The sequence below is a fragment of the Halyomorpha halys genome, unplaced genomic scaffold (genome assembly GCF_000696795.3).
Source record: "Halyomorpha halys isolate HHAL.00 unplaced genomic scaffold, Hhal_1.1 Scaffold769.1, whole genome shotgun sequence".
Classification (NCBI taxonomy): Eukaryota; Metazoa; Arthropoda; class Insecta; order Hemiptera; family Pentatomidae; genus Halyomorpha; species Halyomorpha halys.
Genome location: NW_027112617.1, coordinates 420,885 through 434,899, shown reverse-complemented (window position 1 = coordinate 434,899; position 14,015 = coordinate 420,885). Strand labels below are relative to the sequence as shown.

At 27.5% G+C, this 14,015-nt stretch overlaps 1 protein-coding gene across 1 annotated transcript in view; it reads right to left on the bottom strand.

Annotated features, from left to right (window-relative positions):
* Positions 1-941: 941 nt before the first annotated feature.
* Positions 942-14,015, bottom strand: part of LOC106686053 (sodium-coupled monocarboxylate transporter 2) — a 38,696-nt gene continuing 25,622 nt past the window's right edge. Inside the window, exons 2-14 of the mRNA XM_014429160.3 lie at positions 11,033-11,215; positions 10,768-10,927; positions 10,242-10,307; positions 10,110-10,161; positions 9,927-9,994; positions 8,710-8,864; positions 7,479-7,619; positions 7,227-7,335; positions 7,031-7,140; positions 6,753-6,936; positions 3,439-3,525; positions 2,437-2,582; positions 942-1,981 (exon numbers count right to left, since the gene is read on the bottom strand). Coding sequence (XP_014284646.1) covers positions 1,762-1,981; positions 2,437-2,582; positions 3,439-3,525; positions 6,753-6,936; positions 7,031-7,140; positions 7,227-7,335; positions 7,479-7,619; positions 8,710-8,864; positions 9,927-9,994; positions 10,110-10,161; positions 10,242-10,307; positions 10,768-10,927; positions 11,033-11,199 — 1,665 coding nt within the window. The 5' untranslated portion in view covers positions 11,200-11,215 and the 3' untranslated portion in view covers positions 942-1,761. The remainder of the gene's footprint in view (positions 1,982-2,436; positions 2,583-3,438; positions 3,526-6,752; positions 6,937-7,030; positions 7,141-7,226; positions 7,336-7,478; positions 7,620-8,709; positions 8,865-9,926; positions 9,995-10,109; positions 10,162-10,241; positions 10,308-10,767; positions 10,928-11,032; positions 11,216-14,015) is intronic.

The window sequence follows — 14,015 nt, the reverse complement described above, 5'->3', positions numbered from 1 at the left end:
AAAAATTGAAGATATATTCAATGAATATAATTATGAATGTTTAATGAATAATATTTCAACAAGGGTACTTTGGTTTGGGGAGGAGAGAAAAGTGAGGTCACATAAGAAAACTCATGGCAAGTGTGATTCATTTTCTTGCATAACCATATATTCTAACCATGTTCAACTTTATTGTATATATCTATGATCAATGATTACCCATCATAATAAAATATAATATATTTATTTATGCTGAATTTCGGGTGTTCACCAGGATTAGGCGAACATCCTTTCTAAGCTAGTTTTATTTATTTGTGTACCTTTCCTGACCCCTCCCCCAACCGTCTCCTCAAAACCAATCTAGTATATTTAGTACTATCAAAGGGTTACATTAACTTGTGACTATTTTGGTTATAGTGTTCTTATAAAGCATAGTAGCATTGTTATAAGGTCACCTTGCTGTGATACATAGTTTCCATGGTTTAGTAGCAGGCTAAGTAAATCTCAGACACCAGAAAATATTGTAAGATGTAATTTTTTTAATAAAAAGTTCAAAGGTAAATTTTTACTATAAACACTCTTCTGAGCATGATTTGTTTTGAAGTAACTAGTTAGGATAAATTAAATGATAATTTTAAAATGATCATTTATTATAAATTTCAAACATCAATTTCATCATAAAAATGTTTCTGATATATGATAATTTTGTTTGATAAAATTGTAAAATTTAGATTTTAAATATTCATAAAAGTTTTAAGAACATAGAACTTACTGTATAGAGTACCTAGAGCTAGTGATTGGCAATTCTTTAGTTATATTGTCTGTAACAGATCTAGACCTTAAAGGCCAAAGACAATATACTTTTTTGGACTTCTCTTGGTTAGGATGGGGGTTGCCAGTAGATTTTGAAAAAATAGAAGAAACCATTTAACTATCACTTGATAAGTTTAAAATAAAACCAATCATTTGTAAAGTATAATTTATTGCTATCCTAGATTAATGAAAATTAAAAAAAAAGAAAAGAAAATATATTTTTTTACATACTTAAACTATCATTCATAAATTATAATTTTTAATATTCACAAACATTTTAGGAATCATTTATGTATGATATTTAAGGTTCGCCTTGTAATTTAGCTTTTGCATCAACCATTTCCTTAATGAATTTATGCATATGGCTTCAATATCCCTTCTTTCACTAAAAAATCACACCTCGATATTTACAAATCTATATAATATTAAGAAAGGTTATTCATATCGGAATTAACAATATAATAATATCGGAAATAATAAATTCATCTTAATCTATATAACATTTTAAAAAAAACTATCTACAAAAAGATATAAAAGTTCTTAAAAGACTATGTAAAACAATCTTGACTATTATATACTAATATCATTCAATTTTAGTTTTATCTACAGTCTTTTTTTACAATTCAACTAGTGCCATATTATAACTGTTGACAAAGAATTCACATTCATACACTACCAAGCTTAACCAATAAACAACAATTGTCTTTGAACTTATATTAATAATAGTTCAATTACCTTATACAATTTTTAAAATGTATTGTTCATTAAAAACAATACTGATACAAACGATTTTATTTAAAATTTTACACACATAAAAATATCATATATATTTTTCAACAGCTTAATTTATTTAACTAAACAGATCATTAAAAATAATTGGTCATTTATTAGTAAAAAAAAATAATAGTAACAATTAACAAATAAAAATCTTGATAACACATGTTATTATGTACTGCCATAATATTTCAATTATACTTTGGCCCAAACTACAGGTTTCAGTTCTCTCTCATTGAGTAAAAGATTTGACGCATTAGTTTCTTGGTTTGGTTTAACTTCTTCAGGTTTCTTAATAGCAGCATAAATGTAGCTTACAACATTTCCTAGAATAAGTGTAATAAATACTGCAAACATACAATACCAAGTATAGGAGATTCTATACAAAACAAAGGCTTCTTCTTGATTTTCCACTCTGAAAAAAAAATCCATTTAAATAAACTATGAACATATTTTTAAAAAACTTTAATTTAATAATTTAGACAGTTAAAGTATAAGTAATCCTAGTAATAATACTTTCATGCTTCTTCCAATTTTCACCCAACAATTTATTTTTTATGTTCGGAAAAGTCGAACTATTCAAGTAAAATATAATTGTCAAGGCATCATAATTATTATTATAGTAATATGATAACAATGAAGTTTTAATTATATTTTAAGGATTGCTGAAACAATTTATAAGTTAAAAATTATAGAACAACTAAGTGTTTTCCCCTTTATTCATTTTATAATACATTTAAAATGAACCTTGTGATGAATTTGGGTGGCTCTTTTTGCATTATACTTGACTAGATTGACTAATTTACACTCAATAATCCAATAAAAAGTAGTACTCAATTTTTTTTTTAGTTATTCATATTCTTCACTTACGGATTTATATGTACAGGCTCTGCACAATCCCTCACCGAACTTGGAAGTGGGGGATGAACTTTCAGTCCTAGACTTCTAGAGTAAGATTCTCCCAAAGCAATCCAGCTCAGAACAACTACACTTACAACCAGTCCAACAGTCGCTCCCTATCAGAAATAATCATTTATAAGAAAATGGTTAAATAATTAACTTATCTTTTTAGGTAATTTTCTGATTTAGCACTATTTTAATTATTATTAAACATGCCTGAGAAAATACTGATGAATGGTTAATATAAGATACCAACAATTATTGAAATTTTTAAATAAATTTAAAAGTTTGAGAAATAGTTGTTAATGAGACGTGCCATATATGCAGAAAGTGTCATACACTATATTTTATCCTGGACCCGTTGTTTTATTTCAATTTCATAAAAACTATTTCCTTTAGTTGCCAATCTACTGAAATTGCCCTTCCTAAAATAGTGTATGACTTTAGCATCATTGTTCATCATTAACAAAAATATTAATCAATGAGTGCTCTATACAAATTAAAATAACTTATTAATAACTATAAATACCCCAGGTAGAACCATCAAAATTCTTAATATATCAGTCCCTAACAATCTATTAGATTAGATAAACTTCTCTGTGCTTTTCTACTGAGTAGTTTACATTTCTTCCTTCATATATACCTTGTTGTATCTGCATGTTGTGTGTTTCTATGGCAATTGTCATTATAAAGTATAATAACAGATATAATATGATGTTTTATACTATCATTCGGAATCAGAATTATTTAAGTTAATCTTTGTGAAACCATCTTTTATATGTAATATCAAAAAATATAGCAATGAATTTTACTGAATAAATATTTATCCCATGTTACTTTATTTGTAAATGTAATTTACAAGCTTTTCTTTTTTATAAAACACAAGCTATAACAAATATTCATTTCTTAAACCAATATATTCAATTTAGTAAAAAAAGTTAAATAATGATAGCAATAAAAAAATATACCAACCATGGCATTTGCCTTAGGGAAACGAATTCCCAAGAGAAAAATTCCCAACAATGATCCTGTCAACGTGCTTGTTAATGAAACTCCAAGCTGAAAAAATTATTATAATTATTTCTCAAAATAAGATGAACATTTAATTAAATAATGTTTTACAAAGTTTTTTTTTAAATTTATTTATTGATATTTACAACTGTATATAAATACAACAAGTAAATTTCATCATAATGGCATAATGATAATGATATGATACAGCATGTAGAGAAACTACCCAGTAGTAGAACTCTAAAAACATTTTACAATATAAGGTTACGAGGCCATCTTCTTTTCAGGCGCCTTAGAGGATTGCCAGGATTGGAAGAGGAAGCAAGGTTAGAAATTAGTGGGTTTGGGTGGTTAGGGAGTTTATAATGGAAGGAATGATATCGGGTTCGGGCTAGATCGGTTACATAAGGAACATTTAGGTCTTTATGGATAGTTTTATTAGTAACAAAATAAGGATCATTGAGGATTTTACGAAGGATTTTGGATTGTAAGGATTGGATACGAGAGGAATTTGAAGGTTTAGTGGAGTCCCAAAACTCAACTCCGTATGTCGAGATGGGCCTTATTATTGTCATGTAGATCAGTCTTTTGTAATGAGTTGGAAGTATAGACCGTTTGTCTAGTAAGTGCTGTAATAGTTGGAATCTGCATGCAGTTTCCTGTCTTTTCAGTCTTGTGTGAGGATTCTAGGTTAGTGGTTTATCAAGATGTAGTCCAAGATAACGAATCTGTTCTACAGGGGTAAGAGCCACATTATTAAAGTATACTGTAGGGCAGTCAGCAGGTTTACAACGAGATGAGATATAGGTGTTTCAAATAAATATTCAAATACGTTTTTCGAGAATTTCTCCCATGATCGGTAATAGAGAGATGGGACGGTAAGAGGATGGGTGTTCTGGTGGCTTTTGGGGTTTGGAGATCATTTTGATTATAGATAGTTTTCATGGGTCAGGAAAATATGTGGAACGGAGAACGGCATTATATATGTAGGTGAGGAATAGGATGGGTTTTTGAGGAAGAAGTTTAAGGATGTGGGATGTTATTAGGTCGTATCCAGGAGCTTTGCGTTTACAAAGTTAGGGCTCAAAAACATGTTTTTTGCCTACTCCCTTCTAATAGTACAAGAGCCCAAGAGGAGAAAAAAGGCAGTTATCTTGCCCCAATTTTTTATTACTTTAATGAAAACTATGTAAAATTACTAGTCAAAATTGATGTGTGCCAAATATAGGTAGGGGGAACAAAAACTGGCAGCTGTTTCAAAATGATAAAAAAAAAATTAATTTTTCATTCGGAGCTCTATATCTTAAAAAGTAGCAACAACACAAGAAAATCTAAGAGAACGTCATTTAAAGTAAAGTAAATTTTCTAAACAATGAGCCCTAATAGAGTTATTTACGTTATATAGTTCTCGAGATATAGCTTTTTAAAAAGTAACATTTCATAAAAATGTTGTATAGAACGTACTGAAAGATCAGTAGTTAGTGAGTTTATTTTGAAAAATCGGTATCTCAAAAACCATTTGACGTACAGATGTCTATTACCACTCAAATTAAACCTAGTTTAATGAGCTAGAAAGTAGTTTATGATATTTATTTTCGTAGGAGTAGTAGTTTTCATGAAATTTGTTAAAATAAATTTATTTATAGTTGTTCAGACAAATTTTCATTTGCCAAATTTATATTTATATGTGAATATCATAAAAACTACTACCCCTATGAAGATAAGTATCATAAACTACTTTATAGTAAGTTAAATTTCCTTTATTTTGAGTGTTGGCAGACATATGTGCGTCTTATGGGTCTAGATATATTTTTTTCAAAAATCCAACATTTTATATGAAGAACTAGAAATTAACATTTTGTGAGTGTATTTTGTCAAATATCATAAAAACTGCTACTTCTACATAGATAAACATTTTAACTAATTTATAGCACATTTAACTAGCTTTAATTTGAGTGCTGGCAGACGTCTGCACGTCCAATGGTTTCTGAAATAAAGTATTTCATAAATCAAATTTATTGTCCGAACAACGATAAATCAATTTATTTTAGCAAATATCATGGAAACTACTATTTCTACAAAGGTAAAGGTCATAAACTACTTTATAGTAAATTAAACTAGCTTTAATTTAAGTGTTAATAGACATCTGCAGGTTGAATGGTTATGGAGATATAGATTTCTCAAAATAGAATCACTATCTACTGATATTTCAGTACATTCGAGAACTATTGGACGTAAATAACACTATTATGGCTCATATTTCAGCAAATTTACTCTTCTATAAATAACGTTCTTTTAGATTTTCCAGTGTTGTTGGTAGTTTTTAAGATATAGAGCTCAGAATGAAAAATTAAATTTTTTTTAAGGGTTTGAAAGAGCCGTCATTTTTTATTCCCCCTACCTATACTTGGCAGACTCATCAGTTTTGACTAATATTATACATAGTTTTCATTAAAGTAATCAAAAATTGGGGTGAGATAACTGCTTTTTTTTCTTCCCGGCTCTTGTACTATAGCTTTTAATTCCCTCTTTTATTGTAAAGTCTTGCTATCATGATGAAATATATTTTTCTAATTCAGTATTAAATCTTAGCCATAAGTAATCTAATTGTTGGTTATAAGTGGACTGAAGGCTGGGAAAAAATTAACATTTGATGTTCTTGATTGTTTTCTTGGAAGTTATTTATTATTTATGCATTTAGCTGATGAGGTGAAAAATACTTCCTTTAGCGTATTTTTAAACACTTTTTATTTAACTTCACAATGGTTTAGGGTATTACCTAAAATTACTTTAGATATAACTTTGGATGACAAAAGTTTTGGAATGAAATTGACTATAAAGTAAAACAGAGTAAACTTTTTAATTGTGTAGAATAATTGTTTAGATAAATGGAAGAAATTAATGACGTAACTACAGAAATTATAATACCTGAAGGTGGAGAAAATACTCCGATCCGTTGTGAAGTTAAATAGAGTTAAAAATATTCTAAAAGAACTATTTTTCACCTCATCATTTAAATGTATAAACATTTGATGAAAAATTCTGTGTGCATAATTCTAAGTTATTTCATCTAATAATCATATTAAACAAACCACTTTGCTTTATTATTATTCATGTGGTTCCTACATTTCTGTATGCACTAGTAAAGTTCATAATTTTGAATACAATATTATATACAATTTTAGTAAGAATATTCTTTCAAATATGTTTATATTTTAAGAAATAAACGCAAAACTCTATTATTAATATATTTCTTTGCGCAATCAATAACTTACCTCTACTAAACCACCCATATATGGGACAGCAAAGACTGTAACATATGAAAGAATACCGAAACCAAGTGCCATTATTTTCACTACTAAACCTGAGCTAGACTCTGACAGGTTTTTCTTGAATTCTGTACCATCGAGCTCAGCAAACCAAATAGCTGCGAGGGAATTAACACCAGTAGATACAGTACTGAAAAGGTCAGAATTAGGAAATGAATTAAAAAACAATCTTTACTTATATGGCCATAAATTGATTAAAAAAAATAAAATAAAATTATAAATACCTGAGACCAGCACTAAATATTCCACACAAGAAAAGACCAGGAAATCCAGGATAAATTTTTAGTGTTTCCATAACATAAAGAGGAAATAATTGATCTGGTGTGCTGATCCTCTGAAATCAAAATGTTTTAAATATTTATATCTGAATACGTAAACTTTAAGATCATGTGGTTCACAAAATTTTGCCTTCTCACTTACATTGGTTAACAAAGGATCACAATAGCAGTAAGAAGCAAAGATCAACAATCCTGCATAGACACACATGAATACAACTAAAGTCCATCCAATGGTGTTTAACCATAACATTCTGCAATTTGAATTGTTATAATGAGTAAAATCATCTTTGCTAAGTATAAGTTAATTTTTAATGATACATTTTATTTATTCATAAACGGATCAGTTTATGAAAATATACATTTATTTGTTGATAAAAACAAAGTATATGCTTACTTTCTTGCCTCTTTTACCGATGAAACAGTGAGAAATCTCTGAATTTGCAATTGGTTTCCGCCATATATAGACATATGTAGAAATCCAGAACCGACAAATGATGACCAAAAGGTGTATCTCTCAGTCATATCAAAGCTGAAACTAAAATTCAAACAAAGATTTACTGAAACTCTTGATTGTTTTATTTCCTCATAATTTACAGCTACCTCCTAGTAAATCCATGTTTTGTTTTATTTTTTATGTTAAAACTGCCAGAATCAATCCAATGTTTTATTGAACAAGAAAAAGACTTTTAGTTAATATCTAAATGTTTTAGTAGAAGTGGATGATACTAATTAGGTATATTAAACTCTATGCTGGACTTATATTGCAAGTTGGTTCACTAAATAAGCAAAAACGCTATTAGATTATAATTACTTTAACATTAATATCATTCTTTTCAATAATTTTAACCCATGGATAATTAACAGCAGCTTAATGCTACTTTCAATAGCTTTGACCCGTGAATAATTAACAGGCAAATCCGAGTTATTTGTAAATTTTATTATAGCTATCATTTTCAAAAATTAGATAAAAATAATTTGCTATAGCAATCTTTCTAGGTTATAAATAAATTGTATTATTTATTTCAATTCAACAATATGCATATACATGATTGGCAAACAATTTTTAGTTTTTTGGGGTTTTATTTTAACTGCCTGGCTGATCGCAAAAGAGCCGAGTTATCCATATGGATACCTTCAGTTTTCCAAGAAAAAACAAAATATTTTTTACAAATTATTAGATTATTAATTTCATTATAAAATTGAAAAGTCTTTACTTAAAATATCAACTAAATTCAGGGGTAATTTATTTTATAAAATATCAGAATAAAAAAATTAAGTTTTCCCTGTGGTATTTCATGATGAATGAAGCAGGTAATTGAAACGGAAAAAGTGAAACCTTTCACTAGCCTAAGCCATTTTAATGTTCTTTCTTTTATGAATTGGTGGTAATTTTGTATGAAGGAGTTGGCATCATTGCTACTTCTACTCGCGTTTATTACTTAAACTCGAGTTTATTGCAATTTTAGAATATCTGTAAGATACTAATGAAATGAAATAGCCCTTAATATATATATATTTTTTTTTTTAAACGAAAATATAAAATGGATTAAATAGAATATACAATTTTTTTTATATTGTTACAATATTAAAAATACCTCCATATTGATAATTGCACAAATACTCACTTAAAAAAATTTGTTCTATTGAATTCTTTACTCCTTTCCCAAATTACAGACACTCCTCCAATGTCAATAGTTCCTTTCAAAAGTACAGCAAACATAGCGACAAAAAGTACTACTATTTGAAATGAATCTATCCAAACCACACCTCTCATTCCTCCCTGAAAATATATAGTTTTTAATTTGAACAGCTATATAATTGCAGTCATTACAATTTTTTTAATGATAGAATTTCAATGATTTTATGTTGTATGTAATTCTATCAATACAATTATCATGAATTAATTTTTTTATTTATATGATCTAAAGTGTCTAGTGACCCTAAACCTGAAAAAAGTCAGGGATTAACAAAAAATATTTGAAATTTAATCAGATATAATGAATATTAAAAAGTACCTTCAGAATCATTATTACACCCAATCAAAATAAAAGTCTGTTAAGTACAAATCATTTCTTAAGACACTTGTAATTCCGAAAAAATAAAAAATACTATTTTAATATTTCAAAAACTAATAAGAAATAAATCTTTCATTCTAGATACAGCTTGTCTCAAACATTGCTTAGTAGGATACCTATATAATGTTTTTGGACTTCTAGTTAGTATTATTTTGAGATTTCTTGAGAATGAAGCTTTTATTTATTAAAAAATAAAAAATGGGAAGATTTTTTTTCCAAGTTACTTTGCTAGGCATCTTAATCTAAAATCAAATGGGATCATTGCTTGGTTCTAATGATACTAACAACACTTTATATCTATGAAAAATAATGATTTTTTTATGATATATCACAGCTTTTCTGTAATAATGGCACAAATAAAAAAAAGTTTTTTTATTTATTTGAGTTTGACATGGAGCGTGAAGTAAATGAGATTGGTAGTTCTGTTAATCTGTTACGATGAAAGAATCAAATAAAGTTTGACATTTATATTTTAATAAATGTTTATATGCTTCTGTCAAATTATGATTATCTTAGATGTACCACTATACAAAAAAAAAGCAATATTTTTTATGAAGCTGGCTGAATGAAACCAGTGATGGTCAAGAGTTGGTTGATAATGTGATTTTTTTCCTACAATAAAATCTATCAAAAAAATATGAAAATGTGTTTTGTTTTATCCTTGCAACATTAATATCACAAGGTAATATTTCAATTCAAAATGAAAATCAATTTTTTTCTAAAAAACTATATTTACTACTATGTTATTGGAATATTTCCGAACTTACTATGGTCGTGTAAAAGATGCAAACTCCATACATTATTGAAACAACCAACATTGTATTTAGTCCTGTCACTGTAAACCAGAAAGAACAGAAAATAGTATTAATGATTTCTGTTAATCATAATAAATTTTTTAACATTTCGCTATTTTATGAATAAAAAACTTTGTTAAAAAAATTGATAAATACCTTGATTCATTGCTAAAGCAGGAGCATATAAGACCAGGGCAAGATACACTATCTAAATTTAAAAACAAAACAAATTAGTTCACTTTGAATTAAGTTAACAAAAACAAAAAAAAGTAATAATTAAATACATACCATTTGAAATGTAAATAGAATTGATGCCAACATTTGCAATCTTCGGTCAAATCTCTCCCCAAAATACTGAAAATAATACACTATGATAAAAAATAATTTCTTTATAGGATATTCTTGGAATATTTGCAATATATTTCATCAATTAAAATATATAAAAAGCATTAATTTGGTCAATTCAATCTCTGATTTAAGTATACTTCAAGTCTAACAGTACATAACCATTTACAGAAACTGCTTGCCTCTTCCCATTATTTTATCTACTTGTTTCTGTGAGTATTTCATCTTGTGGTAGTCATAGTTTGCAAAAAAGGATCTGGCCTAGATACCTGTTTTTTAAAAATTTATTTGACCAAATTCTACCTAAATTACTAATATTAACCAAAATATTTTATTATTATCAAGTTGATTGTTTTTAAGGAAAGTAAAGCCTATGAAGATTCATACATGAGAGCAGTTATGAATTTAAATTTAAAATTTTTTTTTAATATATTATAATTCATATAGTAATTTGTTTCTATAAGAATACCTGATATGCTGAACAGTAATTCTTGCCCCTGAAGAAAGGAACAATTATATACCCAACTATAGGTATTATAAAGAAAGTAGCCATTCCAAACAACCATTGTTGACCTCCGTACAGGTATACCTCTGCCGGTTGGCCAATGAGTGTTATTGATGACAGAAAACTAGAAAAAAAAAAAAATCTGTACTGTTGGTTATTTATAATCAATGAATTAAAAAAAAACTTATAATTGTTTTTATTTCGAATAAAATGTAAATGTCATTATTACCTTGCTAGCATTGAAAGAGCAACAGGAATGCAACCCATTTTTCCTCCTGCAGTGAGGAACTGATTAGCAGACTTGCTCTGGTCCTTGCATGTACCGACTCCAATACCTGCACTCACCACCAATAATGCTCCAAACACTGTGTAGTCGATCCAACCAAACTCGGCCATCTTGTTTGCAGATGCACTGTATAAATAAACACCGTATTAGAAAAAATAGACTCATAGAGAACTATAATGAATGAATTAATTTTAATTTTTAAGAAATACAAAAGCTAATACATACCAGTCCTTTATGGCATTACTGATAAATTAGTTGAGTATTTACTTGATTTTGGTTACATTTTTTCTACTCAGTGGGTATTTTATAGCTAATTGAGGTAATAATTACAAGAAAATAGAAGCACCAGCATGAATTTTAGAATTTTTTCCCTTTAAAATCTGAAACCTTAAATCTGGACCAACGGTTTAGGGCTCAGGGGAGTAATTAAAATTTGTATAAAGCCACAATTGAGATCTTACATTTAGTGTTTTCAAACTGAAGGCAGTCTGAAATTTTGCTCATGGTTCAAACATTGCTTTTGTCTGAACAAGGAAAATAAAGAATTTAGAGTAGGTAAACAATTTAAGTGTTTGTCAGTAGAAACCATTTATATTGCCTAGGAGCTGAATGTGATAAAAGCTGTCTGTCTGGCATACTTCTGTTCTGTCTAAACCTCTAGAAAACTAGATTGTCTCCAAACATTTGAAATCATGATTTGGAAATCGAATCATCACAGAATATTTTCCAATAAAGTTAAACCTTGCTGATTCATTTGGAGGAACAAAAAGAATTCTTAGAATTGTGTTTTAGAGATACTTGATACTTAACTCCATCGAGAAAGCTTTCATTAACAGGATTTCATTATTGGTTGAGATTTTTCTCATCACATTTATTTTTTATGAACCATCAATTTTTTAACTGTTTAATTATTTCATAAAATATTTAGCATCAATAGAAATAATGAAAATTACCACAAAATAGAAAAATTATTAGTAAAAAAGTGCAAACAGACCATAAAGTAGTTTATGTATGTAAAAAATTTAGTTTTCCTACCCAGGACAGGGATAAATAAATATTACATTAAGTTTTTCACAGATTCATATCTTTGTACCATAGATCTTTCAACCACTTATTTCTTTAATGCACTACTTATAAGAAATCATAGTGCAGTAACATACGAATTACTCATAAACAAAATGCTTAGCTGCTAATTCTTTACTTTTATAATTAATACAGAAGTATTCGAAAATTTATTACTATTAAATTAGTTTAGACATACATACATACAATCATAGTTTCTAAATAGTGTTCAATCCCTTGATGAGTGTTAGCAAAGAATTAATAATTTAGTAAATAAGAATATAAGGTTGAAACAAACTGTATTATTTTATTTTTTTGAAGATTGGTTATTTTAAAAATATTTCAATGTATTTAAAGATAAATTAGTATCCTCAATTATGTACTTGCTAAAAGTATTCTGTTATTGATACTAGCCTTATTTATTGGTCTATGTTTAAAAATATTTCAATGTAATTATAATAAAACTATAAGTTTAAGAAATTTCATTTTTTGAACCTAATACAGTAACAACAAAACAATTGAAACACAAAAACGATTATTCATTTAAATGAAATATATTTATCACAGAATTATGTACTGAGAAAGGGATACAAAATCTAGTGTTTCATTACTGCCCCCTTCAAAACTGAGGATACGATTTTGCAATTGTAGAATGTTATGCGGGTTCCGAATTGTGGAATATCCTGGCGATTAATAAGTCCTGAATGGAAGAACTCACCTTAAATCAACTTTAGTTCAAATTAATTAATGATATTAATTGAAAACACCAAAATCATTTTAAAAGTAAGATTCAAAACAAAATTAAATGTTTCAAAAAATAATAATAATAATTAAGATTTAATAATTTTGAATGATATAAAAAAGTAGATTTATCGTTTTTTACCCGAAAAACAGCTGCTTCAATTACTAAAAGTAAATAAATAAAATCAATTTCCATGAACTAAATATGAATGGAATGAATAATAAAACGTGTGAAACTGACTTATAGAAGAATTTTAAAAAGAATCTATACCGATTTTTTTTTTAAAGATAACCATTAAATTGAGGCATTCTGTCATAAAACATGACATCTGGAAAAAAAAGGCTTTCAAAATGTTAAAATGTTTTTATAATTAATAATTTTTTTTTTGCGAAAGAACTCATTTTTTTAGGTACATTATTTTCATATCCCTACTTCACTTCAATAGTTGCACATCTGACAAAAAAAACATTTTTTTTTTAAATTTTGTGTTTAAGGTATTCCAAATTTTTTTAAAAATATTGTGCAATTTACATTATTACAGGTAAAAATATAACTTGCTTAATTTTAATGTTTTTTTTTTAATCGCCAGTACAACTATAAAAGTTTGTCGGAAAAATGGGTAAAGTACAAGCACAATACGTTTATTTAGTTCTAAGAAAAACAAATATCTAGTAAACCAAAAATTATATGAATAGAATAAAGTTTAAACTCAATGTTTGAAAAAAAAAAAACATGTTCAAAAACTTTAGTAAATATCTAGACAAAACTAGCTCTTTCAGACCAAAATGTAAAGTCCATTTTGTATTAAATATTTATCTTTTAGACTTGAATGGAGCTAGATACAAGTTCGTTTTAAATAATGGCAAGAAAACCTTCCAACTACATTGGTAGAGGGTTAAAACCACTTTACGAAATAAACATTTTTGTTATAGTACAACAGTGAGCGAAAATAGTGAGAATAAAAATTATAATATTATTTCAAACAAAGCCATTAGCCTCTCAAAACCCAGACAGGAATACACAATCCAGAACGTATTTCATATATTTAATGATACCAATAATTATTTTATAAAATAATTTGGGTCAGTACTGATTCTAGAACCAACAGTTGTACTAGAAAGG